The sequence below is a fragment of the Ceratotherium simum genome, chromosome 25, assembly GCF_057802395.1.
Source record: "Ceratotherium simum simum isolate JZ-2026a chromosome 25, ASM5780239v1, whole genome shotgun sequence".
Taxonomy (NCBI): Eukaryota; Metazoa; Chordata; class Mammalia; order Perissodactyla; family Rhinocerotidae; genus Ceratotherium; species Ceratotherium simum.
Genome location: NC_141924.1, coordinates 10276842 through 10297076, shown reverse-complemented (window position 1 = coordinate 10297076; position 20235 = coordinate 10276842). Strand labels below are relative to the sequence as shown.

The following is a 20235-nucleotide window of genomic DNA, read 5'->3' as shown; positions in this document are numbered from 1 at the left end:
CGAAGCCCGGTGGACCCTCTCAGTGGAGGCAACATTGCTGAGAGTGTGGGGAGACTAAGGCAGCTAGAGTTTGCAGGACAGAGTACTAGAGAGAAGAGAGCTGCACAGAGAGAGAACTCTGGAGATCTGTGGAGTGTTCGCCTTGAGTTTTCAGCAGAGTACTTTTTGGCACATGCATATGAGGAGACTACTCAAGGCTGGGGCAGGAGGAGGACCCATCCAAGAGGATCAGAGGGAACAGTGTCTAGCACTCAAACAGTGCCAGTAATAGTTCATGTTTCTGCAGGCTGGAAACCGCATAATTCATGGAGCATTAGGTAGAGCACTCAGTAGTAGTACTAGTAGAGTTCTGGCTCGGTAGTGGGGAATAAATACCCCTAACTAAACACTGCTCTGGTCTGGCTTAACAAATCCTAAAAGCAAGGCCCGAAAGGAACAAACTATTTCAAAGTAATTTAACTGCATCCCAGAACAAAGCTCAAAAAAATATTTATAGGAATGCAAAAATATTCAGCACCCAGCAAAGTAAAATTCACAGTGTCTGTTATCCAAGCAACGATTTTCAGGCATTTAAAAAGCAGGAAAATACAAACATAATGAGGAGAAAAATCAATCAATTGAAACCAACTTACAATTGACACAGATGTTAGAATTAGCAGACAAGAATATTAAAACACTGAATTGTAACTGTATATCAGACGTTCAAAAAGTCAAACAGAAACTTGGAAGATATTAAAAAACAAAACAAAACACCCAAATCAAATTTCTAGAGTTGAGAACTATAATGTTTGAGCTGAAAAATATACTGGATGGGATTAGCAGCAGATTAGACATTGCAGAATAAAAGATTAGTGAATTTAAAGACATACCAATAGACACTCCCAACAGAGAAAAAAAGAGTGAAAAAAGCAAAAAGTGAAAAGAGCATCAGTGTGTTGTGGATGACTTTAGGCAGCCTAATATACATGTAATTGGAGTCTCTGAAGAAGAGGGAGGGAGGCAGAAAAATATCTAAGAAATAATTTCCCCAAATTTTTCAAATTTGATAAAAACTGTAAACTCACAGATCCAAAAAGCTCAATGTGCCTGAAGCACAAGAAAAACTAAGAAAACCATGCCAAAGCACATCATAATCAAATTACTCAAAACCAGTGAAAGGGAAAATCTTAAAACCAGAGGAAAAAAGATATACTATTAACAGAGGAACAAAGATAAGAATTTCTCATTGGAAACAATGCAAACAAGAAGACAGTGGAGCAACATCTTTAAAGCACTGAAAGAAAAAAACCGTTAACCTTGAATTCTATAAGCAGCAAAAATTTCTTTCAAAATTGAAGGCTAAAAAAGGACTGTTCCAGACATACAAAAGCTGAAGTAATTCATCACCAGCATACCCTTTCTATAAGGAATGTTAAAGGGAGAGGGAAAATGATGCCAGATGGAAATATGAATCTACATAGAGGAATGAAGAGCTCAGGAAATGGAAACTACATGGGTAAATATATGACTGTTTTTCTATTATTTAAATCTCTTTAAAAGAGAATTGATTGTTTGAACAAAAATAAAACAAATGCATTGTGGGTTTATAAGATTTATATCTGTATAATGTACAGTTGGAGGGGGGAAATGGAAGAATGTTATTTTAAGGTTCTTATATGTTTCACTTGAAGAGAAGGAAATACTTCCTAACTCATTCTGTGAGGCTGGCATTACTCAGATACCAAAACCAGATAAAGACATTGCAAGAAGGGAAAACTACAGATCAGTGTCTCTCATGAGCATAGATACACAAATTCTAAACATAATTTTAGCATATTGAATCCAACAATATATAAAAAGGGTAATACATGACCATGTGGGGCTTATCCCAGGAATGCAGCATTGGTTTAACATTCAAAAGTCAGTCAATGTAATTCATTATATTAACAAACTAAAAAAGAAAAACTATATGATGAACTAAACGGATGCAGAAAAACCATTTGACAAATGCCACATCCATTCCTGATAAAAACTCTCAGCAAAGTAGGAATAGAAAGGAACTACTCAACCTGATAAGGGCTTTTATGAAAATCCTACAGTTAACATTAAACTTTAATGGCGAATGACTGAATGCTTTACTCCTAAGATGAAGAGCAAAAGAAAAGATATCTGCTGTCACTACTACTATTCAGCATTATACTGGAAGTTCTAGCCAAGGTAATAAGGCAAGAAAAAGAAAGAAAAAAAGGCTTCCAGATTAGAAAGGAATTTAAACCATCTTTATTAGCAGCCCACATAATTATCTATGTAGAAAATCTGATGGAATCTACAAAAAAAAGCTACTAAAACTAATCAACGAGTTTAATAAGTTGTAGGGTACAAGGTCAATAAAAAAAAAAATCAGTTGTATTTCTATATACTAGTTGAGTGTGTTTTCCAACACCACAAGCAGTTCTCCAATTCTAAGCGGACACTGGGTGTCCTACAGATTTGACTCAATTCCAACACCATCCACCTGCAGGTAGAGTCAGATCCCACAGGTTAAGGGCTCAGTCTCATAAGATTGCCCCTACTTCAGATACCAATAGCAAGTCCAGGTTGTTACCTGTGCTTCTGACCAACTGGCTGTAAATCGGAGGTTCCCACAACCCTCTCCTCGGGTTCTATTAATTTGCTGTAGGGGCACACAGAACTCAGAGAAACATTTACTCACATTTACCAGTTTATTATAAAGGATATTAATAAAAGATATAGAAGAACAGCCAGATGAAGAGGTACATAGGGCAAGGTCCAGAAGGGTCTGGAGTGCAAGAGCTTCTGTTTCCACGGAACTAGAGTGGTCCCCCCCACCCCCCGCATGTGGATGCAGTCACTAACCAGGAATCTCATCAAAGCTCCTTGTTCAAGAGTTTTATAGAGCTTAATTTGCAGCCTGCACCCATTTCCCCTTCCTAGGGGTCGGTGGGTGGGGCTGAAGGTTCCAACCTTCTAGTCACTTGGTCTTTTTGGTGACCAGCCCCCTCCTAAAGCTATCTAGGGGCCCCACTGTAAATCAGCTCATTAGTATAAACTCAGGTGTGCTCAAAAGGGGCTCTTTATGAGTAACAAAAGAGACTCCTATCAGGAATTCCAAGGATTTTTAGGATCTTTGTGCCATAAACCTGGAACAAAGACCAAATACAGTCATGCATCGCTTAATGAGGAGGATACATTCTGAGAAATGCATTGTTAGGCAATTTCGTCATTGTGTGAACATTATAGAGTCTACTTACACAAACCTAGATGGTATGGCCTACTGCACACCTAGGCTGTCAATTCAGCCCCTATCCAAATCCTAGCAAACTTTTTTTGTAGAAATGAAAAAGCTGACTTCTAATATTCACATGGAAATGCCAAGGACATAGAGTAGCTGTACTAGTGTGCTAGGGCTGCTGTAACAAAGTAACACACACTCAGTGGCTTAAACAATAGAATTGTATTGTCTCATGGTTCTAGAGGCTGGAAGTCTGAGGTCAGGGTGTTGACAGGGCTGTGTTCCCTGTGAAGGCTAGGGAGGGTCTTTTCCAGGTCTCTCTCTAAGCTTCTTGGCTTGTGGCGGCATAACTCCAGTCTTCACGTGGTGTCCTCCCTGTGTACGTGTTTGTCTTTGTCCAATTTCTCCCCTTTCTACAAGGACACCAGTCATATTGGATTAGGGCCCACCCTAATAACCTCATTTTAACTTGATTACCTCTGTAAAGACCCTATCTTCAGATAAGATCACATTCTGAGGTACTAGAGGTTAGGATTCCAACATATCTTTTTGTAGGGGACACTATTCAACCCATAATGTCAAAACAAGTTTTGAGAAGAACAAAGTTGGAGTGCTAATACTACCTGATTTCAAACTTAATATAAAGCTACAGTAATCAAGATCCTGTGGTGTTGGAGAAAACAGATAGACCAGTGGAACAGAAGAGAGAGTCCAGACATCAACCCACACGTGTATGGACAAATGATTTTTGACAAGGGCAATTTTGTGGAGGCAATTCAGTGGAGAAAGGATAATTTTTTCAACAAACAGTTCTAGAGCAATTGGATATCCATACGCAAAAAAATAAGTATAGCTCTATACCTCATACCATATATAAAAACTAACTCAAGGGCCGGCCCCGTGGCTTGGTGGTTAAGTGAGCGCGCTCCACTGCTGGCGACCCGGGTTCGGATCCCGGGCTCGCACCGACGCGCTGCTTCTCCCGCCATGCTGAGGCCGCGTCCCACATACAGCAACTAGAAGGATGTGCAGCTATGACACACAACTATCTACTGGGGCTTTGGGGGGAAAAATAAATAAATAAAATCTTAAAAAAAAAAAAAACTAACTCAAAATGGTCCTTAGATCTAAATGTAAAACCTAAAACTATAATACTTCTAGAAAAAAGAGTAGGAGAAAATCTTTGTGACCTAGGGTTAGGCAAAGATTTCTTAGATACCACAGCAAAAGCACAATCCATTAAGTTTTAAAAATTGACAAAGTGTACTACATCAAAATTAAGAACTTCTGCTCTTTGAAAGACACTTAGAAGAATGAAAAGACTAGCTACAGACTGGAAGAAAATATATGCAAAGCATATATCTGATTAAAGACTTGTATCTAGAATGTGTTAAAAAAAAGACTCTGTGAAGCTTAGGAAGAAAAAAACAAATAACCCAATTTTAAAAATGAGCACATAACCCAAGTAAAAAATGAGCAGAGAATTGGAATAGACATTTCTCCACAGAAGATATACAAATGGCCAGTAAGCACATGAAAAGGTGTTCAACATCATTACTCATTAGGGAAATACAAACCAAAACTACAGTGACATACCATTTCACACCAGTGTGATGGCTGTTATCAAAGGGCAGGCAATAAATTGGAACCGTCACAATTGCTGGTTGAAATGTGAAATGGTGCAGCCACTTTGGAAAACCGTTTGGCAGTTCTTCAAAAAGTTAAACACAGAGTTACCATGTGACCTAGCAATTCCACTCCTAGTTATTCACCCAAAAGAAATGAAAGTATGTGTGCACACAAAAAACTTGTACATGAATGTTCATAGCAGTATTATGCACACTAGCCCAAAAGTGGAAACAGCTCAAATGTCCATCAACTGATGATGTTGATAAACAAAATGTGGTATATCCATACAACGGAATAGTATTTGAACATATAACGGGATGAAGTACTGATACACGCTACAACATGGATGAAACTTGAAAACATTATGCTAAGTGGAAGAAGACAGACACAAAACACCACATATTGTATCACTCTATTCACTCTGAACTCTGAATATTTATATATGTAATGTTCAGAATAGGCAAATCTGTAGAGACAGGAAGTAGGGGTTATCTGGTCCCAGGAAGGAGGATGAAAGGAGGGCAGAATGGAGAGTGACTGCCAATAGGTACAAAATTTCCTCTTGGAGATGATGAAAATGTTCTAAAATTGGATTATAGTGATAGTTGCACAACTCTGTAAATATATTAAAAGCCATTGAATTGTACACTTTAAACAGATGAACCTTATGGTATGTAAATTATATCTCAAGAAAGCTGCTAAAAAAATGGTCAGAAGATTTGAACAGCACCTTACCAGAGAATGGATGGCAAAGAAGCTCATGAAAAGATGTTCAACATCAATGCAATTAAAACCACAGTTAGAATGGCTAAATTTAAAAAGACTTACCATACCAAATGTTGGTGAAATATGGAAGAGCTGGAACTCTTATACACTGCTGGTGGGAAGGTAAAATATTACAGCCACTTTGGAAAATAGACCGTTTCTTAAAAAGTTAAACGTACAGCTACCATGTGATCCAACTATACCACTCTTTTAGAGGTTGAATTGTGTGTGTGTCTCCCCCTGCACCCTCCCCCCCATTCATATATTGAAGTCGTAACCCCCAGTATCTCAGAATATGACCTTATTTGGAGATAGGGTCTTTACAGAGATAATCAAGATTGGGCCGGCCCCGTGGCTTAGCGGTTAAGTGTGCGCACTCCGCTGCTGGCGGCCCGGGTTCAGATCCCAGGCGCGCACCGACGCACTGCTGCTCCTGCCACGCTGAGGCCGCGTCCCACAGACAGCAACTAGAAGGATGTGCAGCTATGACAGACAACTATCTACTGGGGCTTTGGGGGAAAAAAATAAATAAATAAAATTATTTAAGAGATAATCAAGATAAAAATAGGTCATTAGTGTGGGCCATAATCTAGCATGATTGGTGTCTTTTATAAAAAGGGGAAATTTAGACATAGAGCCAGAAATACAGGGAGAGTACTATGTGAACATGAAGACAGCCATCTACAAGCCAAGGAGAGAGGACTGCAACAGATCCTTCCCTCACAGCTCTCAGAAGGAACAAATGCTGCCAACATCTTACTTTCTGACTTCTAGCTTCCAAATCTTGGTGAGACAATAAATTTCTGTTATTTAAGCCACCCTGTTTGTGGTACTTTGTTATGGCAGCCCTCACGAGCTAATATACACTACTAAGTATTTACCCAATAAAAAAGAAAGCATACATCCATACACAAACTTCTAAATGAATATTCACAGCAGCTTTATTTGCAGTAGCCAAAATCTGGAAACAACCAGGATGTCCATCACCAGGTAGATGGAAAACAAATTTGTGGCATATTCTGTACAATGGAATACTACTCAGCTGTAAAAGGGAAATGAACTCTTGATACATGAAACCATGTGGATGAACTTCAAAATAATTACACTGAGTAAAAGGAGCCAGACAACAAAAAGAGTACACGCTGTGTGATTCCACGTATATAGACTCTAGAAAATGCAAACTAATCTATAATTACAGAAAGCATGTTTTTTTGATTGTGGTGATGGTTTGGTGCATATATACATATATCAAATGATTTCCAGTTGTATACTCTAAATATATGCAGTTTAATATATGTCAGTTATATCTCATAAAACTGTTGACATTTAAAATAATTGTTTTAAAGAAGAAAACCAACAAAATATATTGGTAGCATTAAATAGAGCAGTTTTGATAGAGTGGAAAAGGTAGAGGCGAAAGGGTTTTAAAAGTAGACCTGAACATGGTAAATTAAACTCAGTTATTAATCTCTGCTCCCTTCTAAGACTCCACAACAATTATTTTTGCAAAATGATGTCAGCAAGCATAAATCCACCAGAAAAAAAGCAAATGAAAGAGGAGATTATGCAGACAAGAAATGCCAACAAAATTTTGGAAGCTAGAAAGCTTTTGGAGTGATGCTGAAAACAAGCAGGATGAGTTGAGGAATTTATAAGGAGCAAGGCCGCAGGAATCCAGCTCCTCACATCCAGAGATAGATGTTGTCCCTCTCCCACCCTGGCAAAGCTGAGGGTGGAGGTAAAGTACCTAACTAAAAACGGAGACGTCTATATGCTGATGCGAGACAGTGCCAGCTCTCCAAATTCAGTTCCAGAACACTGGAAGCCAGGCTGATACCCGTCAGGCTGAGGATTGAAGGGTACCTCTCTGAGCAATTGAACAGCCCAAGGGAGAAAGAAAAGAATATACAGATGCAGGCACGTGAGAGTTCTCCCAGTGAAGTGGCTTGGTCCCCTCCTGCAACCCAGGAAGCCAACCACAGGACGTGCACCTCCCCTTCCTTCTCCTCATACAAGAAACACTTCCAAGCTCTTCAGGGCTTAATTCTTAAATATCAGTGGATAGCGAAAGATGACCAGACATTTAATAAAAACCTGTGAGTGAAAGATAGTGACCAAACCAAAGGTAAAAGAGGAACTTGGAGGAAATAGAGGTAATACAGGGAGCAGAAGAAAAGTAAAAGAAACAAACATATTCTGTAATATCTTCATAGATAAAAGAAGATATAATCATGGGACAAGAACAGAACTGTAAAAAGGAACTGTTCAGAGAACAAGGAAGAGCTCTTAAAATTAAATTACAATAGCAGGAATTTTTTTTTAAATTTTTTGTGTATTGCAGTAACATTGGTTTATAACATTGTATAAATTTCAGGTGTACATCATTATACTTCTATTTCTGCATAGATTACATCATGTTCACCACCCAAATACTAATTACAACCCATCACCACACACATGTGCCGAATTATCCCTTTCACCCTCCTCCCTCCCCCCTTCCCCTCTGGTAACCACCAATCCAATCTCTGTCTCTATGTGTTTGTTTATTGTTGTTATTATCTACTACTTAATGAAGAAAATAATACGGTATTTGACCTTCTCCCTCTGACTTATTTCACTTTGCATAATACCCTCAATGTCCATCCATGTTGTCACAAATGGCTGGATTTCATCATTTCTTATGGCTGAGTAGTATTCCATTGTGTATATATACCACATCTTCTTTATCCATTCATCCCTTGATGGGCACTTAGGTTGCTTCCAAGTCTTGGCTATTGTGAATAACCACAATAGCAGGAATTTATTGGAACATAAACTTAAGAGAATCTCCAGAAAGAAAAATAAAAATGATAAAAATGGAGAGATAAAGAAGAAAATTAATGGATCAGTCCCGTAGATTCAGCACTAACAGGAATTCTTGAAGGAGAGAAAAGAAATTGGAGGGGAGGGGCCAGCCCGGTGGCGCAAGCGGTTAAGTGCGAACGCTCCGCTGCGGCGGCCCGGGGTTCGCCGGTTCGGATCCCGGGCGCACACCGACGCACTGCTTGGCAAGCCATGCTGTGGTGGCGTCCCATATAAAGTGGAGGAAGATGGGCACGGATGTTAGCCCAGAGCCGGTCTTCCTCAGCAAAAAAAGAGGAGGATTGGCAGATGTTAGCACAGGGCTGATCTTCCTCACACACACAAAAAAGAAATTGGAGGGGATAAAATTATCAAATAAATAAGTAGAGAAAATGTCCTACACCTGAACAACCTGAGTTTCTAGGTTGCAAGTACCTACCCAATACCATCTCGATAAATAAAAAAGAACCATACTTAGTGGTTTGCATTTTTAGAAAACTGAGGAGAAATAAAGGATCCTAAAAGTTTCTAGAGAAGAAAGGTCATATCCAAAACATTAGGGTTTAGAATACTATCGAATGTCTGTATAGCAACTCTGGGAGGTGGAAGACAATGGAGCATGGCCTTCAAAGTTTTGGAGGGAAAAAGATTTACTAACTTGAACTTCTATATTCGATTATGTATGTGGGTAAAAAAATAATTTCTATATGTCAATTATATGTATGGATAAAATAAAGACTTTTCAGTTATTCAAGATCTCAAAAAATTCACTTCCTGTGTACCTTTTATTAGGAAATCACTGGAATATATGCTCCTTCTAAACCAGGGAGTAAACCATAAAAGAGGAAGAGAAAAGATCTGGGAAACAGATGCTCCACTGTAGGAGAGAGAGCAGGGAATTCCAGAGATGAAGGGGAAGAGACATCCCTGGCGAGGTGTAAGCTGTTTAGCGGCCTAGAGAGCAAACAGTCTAGACTGGAACAGGAGAAAACCCCCGAGGAATGTCTCCAAGACTGGAATGAAATTGATGGATTACCTGAAGTGTTTGAACTTATTAAGAGGAGACTAACAGCTCTGTTGGAGAGTTTGAGGATGAATTAGTGAAAAATACATAATAAATACTAAGCCAAAAAAATTGAAAGAAAGTGTAAGAAGATGAAGTAGTAATTGTTAGTTCCAGGGAAAACAAAAAATTGTACAAGAAAGGATATTTAATTATACTATTGCATATGATTCAACTGTATATATTATTTACTTAGTAATAGCACTCAGCACTGAATACTGATTTGAACGAAAATGGTGACTTACATTGAGAGAATGGGAGAAGGGAGGTACAGATGTGTTGTGTGGGGGGGGGGAGGTGCAGCAGAAAAGATTGCTGTTTTTGTTTGTAAGCCTGGTGGTATTATTTGACTTCTAAAATCTAAAATTTGGCTTCTAACTTCAATAAAGATTTGATTTTTTAAAATCAGATCAGTGATGAGAACATGGAAGTAATGGGGTATAGTTTATTCTTTTAAGAATTTGGATGGGGAAGGGTAAAAACAGGAGGATATTTGGAGAGTATCACAAGGCCAAAAATAATTTTTCAGAATAGAAGAGAGTATAAAATTTTTGTCAGTTGAAGGAATGGATTTACTGGAAAGGGAGAAAGAAGGGTTCCTGAGATAGTAAGGTCCTGGAGGAGGTGGTATAGTGTATTGTAGGTCATGAGTTTAGAGTACAAGTGGTGAGGTTAGCCTTGCAAAGCAGTAGAGAGGGCAAAAAAATGAGTGGAGATGCAGGTTTATAATATAGTCGTGAGAAGAAAAAACACGGGGCTTTGTGTGAGACAGGGTCTCTTGTCATCTTCAGAAAGGACGGACTAGGAAGAATGCCTAAGGGATGGGCTTGGAGTCTTTGAGGAGAAGAGCAAAGGTACAGGATAAATGAGTGAGGAATGTAGTGTACTAGGTCAGACATTCGTTTAGTCATACGATCCAGTGCTTAGCACATAGAAGGCATTCAGAAGGTGTGTTGAGTGAATGAATGACCAGTAAGAAGGGCTGTGTTAGATTCTGGGATACACAGACAAAAATTACATTGTTTCCCTCCCAGGCTCACCAGCAGAGGGGAACTAGGGATCACAGCTGTTGGCTGAGCCTTACAGGGTAAATGGGAAGGAGCACCTTGGAACAGGAGGAGGAGGAAGTGTAGCAGATATCAGAAACTGCTTCCTAGAAAAAGTAACTTTTGAACCAGTCTTTGAAGGTTGAGGAGAAGTTCACCAGAGAGACAGGATGAAGAGGGCCTTCCAGTCAGAGGTGCTGAAATGTCAGGGCTGAGTGGAAGTTAACTGGCATGTGTTTGTAAAGGAACCAGTTTTGTAACTTTCTCCAGCCATGCTCTGCTCTCCAGGAGCAGAAGAGAAGAAGGTAGGGGATTGGCAAGACAGGAATGTCCTGAGAACAAGTTGGTGGTGAGCAAATCTAGGACGTTAAGGAGAAAATTCACAGAAACGCCTATCAGGTGAGGCTCTGAATGGACCCTGCGTAAAGAGGAGACCTGGAGAACTAGGAGTTACAATGAGGACTCCTTACAGGTTCCCATGGAGGGAGGGAGTGGAAGAGGCACTTGTGCTCTGAGTCGGAGTTAGAATTCATGGACCTCAGTGTGGAGCAGTACAGACTGATGGTGAGGCCCAGCCCCGGGTCCTGCCCGTTTCCCAGCTGAGGTAGGAAGGAAATGGGTCGGCTGTCTGAGATAGGTCTAGAGTATCTGATTCCTTTAGACTGAGTTAAGTGCCCTTCCTGTTATTTAATTGCATTCTCACACTGTATTGTAATTGACTAGTTTTTGTCTGTCTTTCCCACTAATCTGTAAGTTTTTTGAGGGCAAAGACTTTCTTCACCATTATCTCAGCACAGCATCTAGCATGTAATATGTGCTCAGTAAATGTTTGTTGAATGAATGAATGGTAGTAGGAGAAAGGTGAGGATATGGTATAAGTTTTATGAATAAAATTATTGAAACTCCTGAAAATTAGGTCAAGGGAAAGGAGTGGTGGAGACCATCAAATTAAGTCCAAAAGTGTTCAAGAAATTTGTAGAAAAAAGAAGTAAGGAAAAGCGTTTTAATTGGCACTTCAAGGAATGACTAGGAATTTGAAGTGTACGTGCAATGGAAGACCAGGGCTTCCAGGCGAGAGGGAACATTATATGTAAAGGCACAGAGGGCTGAAGAGTTGGTGTGTGCTCCACTGGGGGTTCAGAGTGGATGAGTGAGACAGGGGTAGATAAAAAAGACCACTTAGGCAAATGAACTGAACTTTTATCCCTCAGGATAGGTGATAGAGTGCTACTGAAGAATTTCAAGGAGAGAGATGCGATCAGATTTGCATTTTACAAAAAGTCCACTTGATGGAAGTGGTTTGGAGGATGGATTGAAGAGAGATGGGACCCAGCAGCACCAAGACCAGTGAGAAGGCTTTTGTAGTAGTGAGATTTAGAGAAGCTGGCTTTAACTATGGCAGTTAAAGGAGATGAAGGGGTGATGGACATGAGAGCTATTTAAGAGGTAGAAGCCACGGTACTTGGTGATTAATAGAATGTGAGGTTAAAGAAGGAAGGTGGAGAATCTCATACAATTATAGGTTTCCTGTTTGAGGATCTTAGTGAATGATGGTACCATTCACAGAGATAGGGGATGTAAAAAAGAGAGGAAATTTGAAGATAAAGATGATGTTTCATTCTGGACCTATTGGGCCATCCAAGTGGAGAAGACTAGTATGCAAAACATGGGGGAGTGAAAGATTTGGAAGCCAGTGTAGGGGAGGTTGTTGAAGCTGTGGGCTTTTGATTATTACTTCTCATCATTATTGTGCTAATTTTTTGTTAGTGCCAGTCGAGTTGATTCTGACTCCTAGTGACCCTGTGTACAGTGGAGTGGAACCCTGCCCGGTCTTTTTGCACCATTCTCTCACCTTCCAGCACTATATCAGACAATGCCCTCCTGCTATTCATAGGGTTTTCATGGCCAATTTTTTTGGAAGTGGGTGGCCAGGTTCCTCCTAGTCTGTCTTAGTCTAGAAGCTCTGCTGAAACCTGTCGCCAGTGGTGACCCTGCTGGTATTTGAAATACCGGTGGCATAGCTTTCATTCTGCTAATTAGAAATTGATTATAGATAAGTTTTTTTTTTTTTTAATAGCAAGCAGAGGCTGAGGTCTGCAATTTAGAGCTGTTTAATTGGAGAAGACTTTTAAAGATGAAGAAGCAAGAAAATTTCATAACTGATATAAGTGGGAGAATAGTCATTCTTTGAGAAAATGATTTAGGCTTGAGATTCCAAGGAACTTAATAAATTTAAACAATTTGTTGCCTTTTCCCCTAATTGTCATAACATTTGTACATTTAAATGCATAAAATGCACAGCTCAGGGATTGTTTTTTCACATGGTGTACGCTTTTGCAACCACAACCCAGATCAAGGTAGCCTCATGTTTCCCTCTGCAATACTGTAACCCTGTTTTCTCTTCTCGAGGTTTTAGATCATGGTGTAAATTTAGGATGGGAGAATCCTCCCTCTCCTTGGCAAAGCTCTGTAGGCTGCAGACTCAGGAAGTCTGTAAGAGAAGAATAAAAGTCAAAACCTGGTTTGAATTTCACTATGCAGTGTGTCTTTTATTATTCTTGCTTACACTTCCTCCAATTTCTCTTTTTAATGGAAATAAAGTAAACCTCTCAATTTTTCTGTACTTTTTGAAACTTAGCCTCTTAATACTCTCCCATCTTCTCTAGTATTTCTGAAAAATGAAGGCTGTGGGGAGGATGGCAGAGCTGGAAAGCCTTCCCTTTTATTTGGGTTTCATTATGGTGTGTGTGTGTGTTACTGTTGTCTGTCTTCTGGATTATTAGGTCCTATAAGAAATGGACTATATTTTTCTGAGTTGGGAATAGTCTTGTCTATCTCCTTGAGTACATCAATTTGGTTTTTGAAAATTATGTCTTTTGGAGGAGTTTTCGTAGGACTAATGGACAGTCCCTGTTTGTGGAGGTCGCTCTCCACCTCTGTCACTTATCTTCCTTTATTGATCAATAAACCATCTGGAATAGTAAAATGCTTTTTTTTCCCTTTGAAAATTTGTTCTGAGAAATAAGCCATACATATGCAAGAGAAAACAGTTAAAAGACATAATTATACAGTTAAAAGAATAATTATAAAACACTCATATACCTACTACATAGGCCCAGAAATAGAAGATAACCAGACCTCAGAACCCCCCATGTGCGCTTCCTGATCGAATCCCCTCCCTCCCTCCCTCCCTAAGACATTCATTAGCCTAAATTTAGTCATTTCCTTTTCTTTATAGTTTTATAAACCATATCTATATACATATATGTCTGTATACACACACATATGTTTTTAAAATGTATATATTTGAACTTTAATATGGAATTATACTGTATATGTATTCTTTTGTGACTTGCTTCTTTCACCCAGTTTTGTGCTTTTGTAACTCATCCAGGTCGAGGATGTTGCTATAGTTCGTTCATTTTCATGCAGTATAATATTCTGTTGTCTGAAAACACCATAGCCTATTTATCTATTTTGCTATTGATGGATGTTTGTTTCTATATTTTTTTTCTTTTAAAATAATGCTATTAAAATATTTTTGTGTGTGTGTAAAAGTTTCTCTAGGGTATATATCTAGAAGTGCAACCACTAGTCTGTACAGTAAATACACATTCAAGTGTACTAGATAACAGCAAACTTTTTAAAAGTAGTTGTACCAATTTTCCCTCCCACCAGGAATGGATGAAAGTTGCTGTTGCTCTGCATCCTTGTCAACACTTGGTATTGCCCAACTGTTTAATTTTAGCCAACCTGGTGGTTGTGAAATGGTATTTCTTTGTGGTTTTAATTTGCATTTTCCTGATTAACGTGAGATTGAACATCTTTTCATATGTTTAGGGCCATTTATGCATCCTCTTCAGTGAAATTTCTACTCAGTTATTTTGTAAATTTTTCTGGAACGTTGTCTTTTTCTTATTGATTCATAGCAATTCTTTATTATATTCTGGATGCTAATCCTTTGTCACAGTTATGTGAGTTGCAAATCAACATACTTTCTTTTTTCTTCTGTGAATCTAGTCACCCAAGGAGAGATGCCTTAAACCTGGAGAGTGAAAACCATTGGCCCAGGCTTCTGTACTAGGCACTGTAGTGAAATGGCCATGTGGGTCTCAAGGGCAGACCCTGGCACTTTGCAGTGAGCTGCATCTTAGTTACTGACTGCTGCTGACCTGTGGTGCTTGCCTTTGCAGGTGGAACAGGAGGATTTTGTAATGGAAGGGCATGGCAAGACTCCACCTCCTGGTGAAGAAAGCAAACAGTGAGTCACAGTTTATTTAAAAAGGGGTCTTATTACACATCTGCAGAAGCACTTTGGTTAAACATACTGAGAGCGTGTTTGCAGGGGATGTATATGTTGGGCACATTGTGGAACTCACCAGTTGCTCTGGTGGCTGCAATGCATTGTTTCTATTTATAGACAGACTAACTGGAGGGACAAGAAAGTTGGCTTTGTAGTTTTTCACACTTGACTAATCAAAATTTATGTTATGCTTTAGCAAAGGCTTTAAGGCTCAGGATGTTCTAAATTGAACTAATTCAATCTGGTTGATTTCCAAAGAAGGTATAAAATAGTATGTCCTTTTCTTAGCAGTGTCTTTATGAAGTGGACTAAATTAAGAGACTGTTTCCCTGCATTCCACGTGTGAATTTATTTGAATAGTACTTCCTGAAATTCTATTCCATTTAGTTATTTATACTTCTGATCTTTGTTTAAATAACAAATTGTTTCCCTAAAGGAACAGGAATTATAAATAATAGAACTTAGCCAACATTCTAAATAATTCAGGATCTCTCCACTGACTTCTTAAAGAGTGTTAAGTCTTAAATCTGAAATTGGGAGTCCTCTGGGTAGCTTTTTGGTGGCAGTGAGTAGGTTTTTTCCTCCCTCTGTCACAGAACTTGAAAAATTGTGTTGCAGAGCAGACTGGTGTTTCATATGCCCTTTTAAAGGAAAAACAGTTAGGACTGGCTTAAAGTACTGACAGAACTACTATTTTTTTATTCAGACAGTAGTCTCCTAAGTTGAATAGGACAGTGATTCATGGAATTTACCAAAAATCTGTACAGGGAAACTCCTTTCTCTCGTCTTTTTTTTTTCCCTAGAAAATAGTTTAGTTTGGGTCTGTCTTTTGAAAATTATGTCTCCGAAACCCTTAGGAATGAATTATGCAGAATATGCTATGCTGCCACGAGGCCAGGTTCATTAAAGGAGAATGTTTGTCTTGTATTTGTTATGAATGGAAACCAGGATATTTTCACAGCTGGTTTAATTTGCTAACCAGGCAGTTTTAAAAATAGCTTACAATATAAATCCTAACTTTTCTCTATTCTGTCAAATGCATTTATATTCTGCATGGGCTGATGGAATCAATTCATCTTTAGCAAATTAGAATGCCCAACATCTAGTCCCAATGAAATTACGGGAACACTTCGGGTGCTTCTCCCTGCCCCCATGCCTCCTCCCCCACCCCCTCACTCTGGTCAAAGGTCTTATAATATAAAAATCATGTCATCCCTCCCATCTGAATAGGGTTTTCTGTGCAAGAGTACTTTGCTTAGATGCTGTATGTGTTGTTTCCACTCATTACAGTTTCTCCATTTTATTCAGAGATCAGGGGTAGGTAACTTGCCCGTGGTAATCCACTTAAATGGAAGTTAAGATTTGAACCAGGATCTTTCTGACTTCAAAGTGTTTTATAATATCTCTTGAACCTGAATCCTTTGCCAATCTTGGGAGCTATGTTCCTGAAAAGTACTGTGGTTAGCAAAACTACAGTTGTCAAGATCAAAGTCTCATGGATAAGAGAGAGTTGGGGGAAACAATGAAAATGGCATTAAGCCTATTTTTAAAACACAGATGAAAGTTCTGTTCTCTGGAGGGTATCCGTTTCCCAAACAAACCAGTCTTTATCTTTAAAAACCCTGCTCTAGTAACCCCTATCCTGAATCAGCTTCTTTAAGTATTAAGGAAACACTGCTGGGGCAGACTCTCCCACAAGTTTTATGTTATATGAACTGTATCTCTTTTCGAGAGCTTCAGACAGCCCCAGTGGACTTGAAACTTCCTGTGTTGTATCCTTACCATTCTTCCTTGGTTTGTTTTCACAAGTCTTATACTGCCTTTTCACAGATGACTCCTGCTTTGTTTTTGTTTTTGTTTTTTTTCCCGGGCTTGGTCTGCTATCATATACTGAAATGATAAAGCAGAAATGAATCTTCTTACTAGGCGTTCCTCCTGGAGACCTGCTTACTTCTTCTGTGGGAGAGGGGAGCAAAGGTGCTGTGTTCTTTGGTTTGAGGCAACAGAATAAAAAGATTAAAAAAAAATTTTTTTGTGTGTCTCAGAACTACAGTTGGCAAAGGATGATTGAATCTTGGATAGTAGGATCTGGGAACTGAATACTACATTTTAGATTCTAGAAGTGATACATTGCTGAATGATTTATGAAATTCCCATTTATTCTTTTATTTTTTTTAATGATAAAAGTAATACATGATTGTCATAAAACATTTAAGCAGTAAATGTGGATTTAGAAATAAAAAAGTGAGACTCTTCTTTACTCTCCTTCCCCACCTAATCTTCCTAAACATTTCTGTTTATTTTAAAACAACTAAATAGATTTTTTCCTAACATAATTCTTCTGATATTTGCTTTTTTAACTTGACATCGTTTGCAGTCTAATTGATTCTTTTAAACATCTGCAAAACATTCCGTTGAGGGGCCGGCCCCGTGGCTTAGCGGTTATGTGTGCGCGCTCTGCTACTGGCGGCCCGGGTTTGGATCCCGGGCGCACACCGACACACTGCTTGTCCCGCCATGCTGAGGTGGCGTCCCACATACAGCAACTAGAAGGATGTGCAACTATGACATACAACTATCTACTGGGGCTTTGGGGAGAAAAAGGGAAAAAAAGGAGGAGGATTGCCAATAGATGTTAGCTCAGAGCCGGTCTTCCTCACATACACTAAAAAAAAATTCTGTTGAATGGATGTACTGTAATTATTCTTCTCTAGTAGATATTTTGGTGGCCTTCACTTCTTTGATTATTACAAATAATATTTTATTGAATATCCTTATTCTTATATCTTTATCCACAGGTATATGTTTCTAGAATAGATTTCTAGGGATGGAGCTGTTTGGTTCGTGGGTATGTGTTTTTTACATGGAGGTAGCTGCTATCAAATTACCTTCCAAAAAAGCTATACCAGTGTTCTTTTCCATCAACAGTGGATAAGAGTACCCATTTCTCCACACCTTTGATGACAATAACATTTTTTATCTTTAATTTTTTGCCACTTTAATATTTTATTGTTTTAATTTACACTGTTCTGCTTACTGAGATGGAATATCTTTTGTTACTTTATTGGCTGTTGATTTTTATTTCGTGTACCACCTATTTACATATTATTCCCATTTTTCATTGGATTGTTTATTTTGATAGCTTTGTAAGAACCCTTTATAAAGTGTTGAAATAAACCTTTGTCTCTTGAGATGTTTTAAGTATTTTCTCCCAGTCCTTGTTTTTTAACATCGGGGTATCTTTCATACTAATAAACCTTTCAAATTTTTTTTTTGATTTTTTTTTTATTGATGTTTTATTAGTCTTTAACATTGTGAAATTTGGGGTTGTACATTTTTGTTTGTCCATCACCATATATATGACTCCCTTCACCCCTTGTGCCCACCCCCCACCCCCGTTGCCCCTGGTAACCACAATACAGTTTTCTCTATCCATGTGTTGGTTTATATTCCACATGTGAGTGAGATCATACAGTTTTTGTCTTTCTCCTTCTGGCTTACTTCACTTAACATAATACCCTCCAGGCCCATCCATGTTGTTGCAAATGGGACGATTTTGTCTTTTTTTATGGCTGAGTAGTATTCCATTGTATATATATACCACATTTTCTTAATCCAGTCGTCAGTCGAGGGACACTTAGGTTGCTTCCACTTCTTGGCTATGGCGAATAATGCTGCAGTGAACATAGGGGTGCATAAACCTCTTTGGATTGTTGATTTCAGGTTCGTTGAATAGATTCCCAGTAGTGGGATGGCTGGGTCATAGGGCATCTCTATTTTTAATTCTTTGAGGAATCTCCATACCGTTTTCCATAGAGGCTGCACCAGTTTGCATTCCCACCAGCTGTGTATGAGGGTTCCTGTTTCTCCACATCCTCTCCAACACTTGTTTTTTGTCTTGGTGATTATAGCCATTCTAACGGGCGTGAGGTGATATCTTAGTGTTGTTTTGATTTGCATTTCCCCGATGATTAGTGATGTTGAACATCTTTTTGTGTGCCTATTGGCCATCTGTATATCTTCTTTGGAGAAGTGTCTGTTCATTTCCTCTGCCCATTTTTTGATCGGGTTGTTTGTTTTTTTGTTGTTCAGTTGTGTGAGTTCTTTATACGTTATGGAGATCAACCCCTTGTCAGATGTATGTTTTGCAAATATTCTCTCCCAGCTGGTGGGTTGTCTGTTAATCTTGATTCTGGTTTTGTTTGTCTTATAGAAGCTCTTTAATCTGATAAAGTCCCACTTGTTTATTTTTTCTTTAGTTTCCCTAGTCTGGGTAGGCATGTCATCCGAAAAGATTCCTTTATGACCAATGTCAAATAGTGTGTTGCCTATATTTTCTTCTATGAGTTTTATAGTTTCAGTAAACCTTTTAAATTTTTACGTAGTAAAATCGATCAGCCTTTATGGCTTCTATGTTTTGTGCTTGCTTAGAGAAGTCTTCCCTACCCTAACATGGTAAAATATTCTTGGTTTTTCTGCTTTCTTTTTTATATTTAACCCTTTCATTGAACTGGTACTCATTTTTGTGTATGGTGTGAGGCAGAGATCTAACTTAATTTTTTTCCAAATTAGTTTCCAAAATGGTTCTCATTCATTGGTATTAGCTTGTATGGATAGCCTAGTTCACTTTTGGAGGTAGATGCAGTACAGGGATAATATAACTTGCTCAGTGTCACACAGCAGATTCTTATAAGGATTATGTCTAAAATTATTTTTGTTAGCTGATCTGTGCCACTTTCCTTGTTTCTTCATTTAACATTTTTACCATAGGTTCTAGAAGTCTTGAAAAAATTATTTTATTTCTCTGATGTTTGCTTCAATGGAACTAAGTTCTATTAACAGCCAGATTAAGGTCGCTATGCATGTAGAAAGCTTTCCTGAAAAATAATTGACCTTTGATACTGAGAATATCTGTGCTAAAACTATTAATATTTAGATCAGTTGTGCTGAATTCTGGTATATGTGTGAATAAGATTTAGTAGAGCGTGTAGCTTTAAACACTTTGTCTGTATGCTATTGTTTCTATATTGTTGCTTTTTAATGAGGTTTATTTAATCATTTTTTCTGAGGATATTCACTTTACGAGCTACTGTAGCAAATCAGACAAGCTAAGTTTATTGCTATATAATTACTACATTAAACTTACACAGTATTAATCACATGATATGTTTAACACAGGGGTAAATATAAAACCATTACAGTTTTTCAAAAAGCGGCATGAGCAGATACTTGTTCAGAGATTGTGGTTGATCTTGCTTAATGCAAGCTCACTTCAGATAAAATGTTTCTACCCAGGCAGGCTTTTGATTTGGTTTTATTTATGATACAAGTGATGGTCTAGATGTTTATGGGCATA

At 38.5% G+C, this 20235-nt stretch overlaps 1 protein-coding gene across 3 annotated transcripts in view; it reads left to right on the top strand.

Moving 5' to 3' along the window:
• The window catches only part of TNRC6B (trinucleotide repeat containing adaptor 6B), a 179731-nt gene that overhangs the window by 22702 nt on the left and 136794 nt on the right, over positions 1-20235 (top strand). For all 3 annotated transcript variants that reach the window (XM_087448894.1, XM_014793227.2, XM_087448895.1), the window contains one exon: positions 14770-14837. In XM_087448894.1, coding sequence (XP_087305020.1) covers positions 14770-14837 — 68 coding nt within the window. The remainder of the gene's footprint in view (positions 1-14769; positions 14838-20235) is intronic.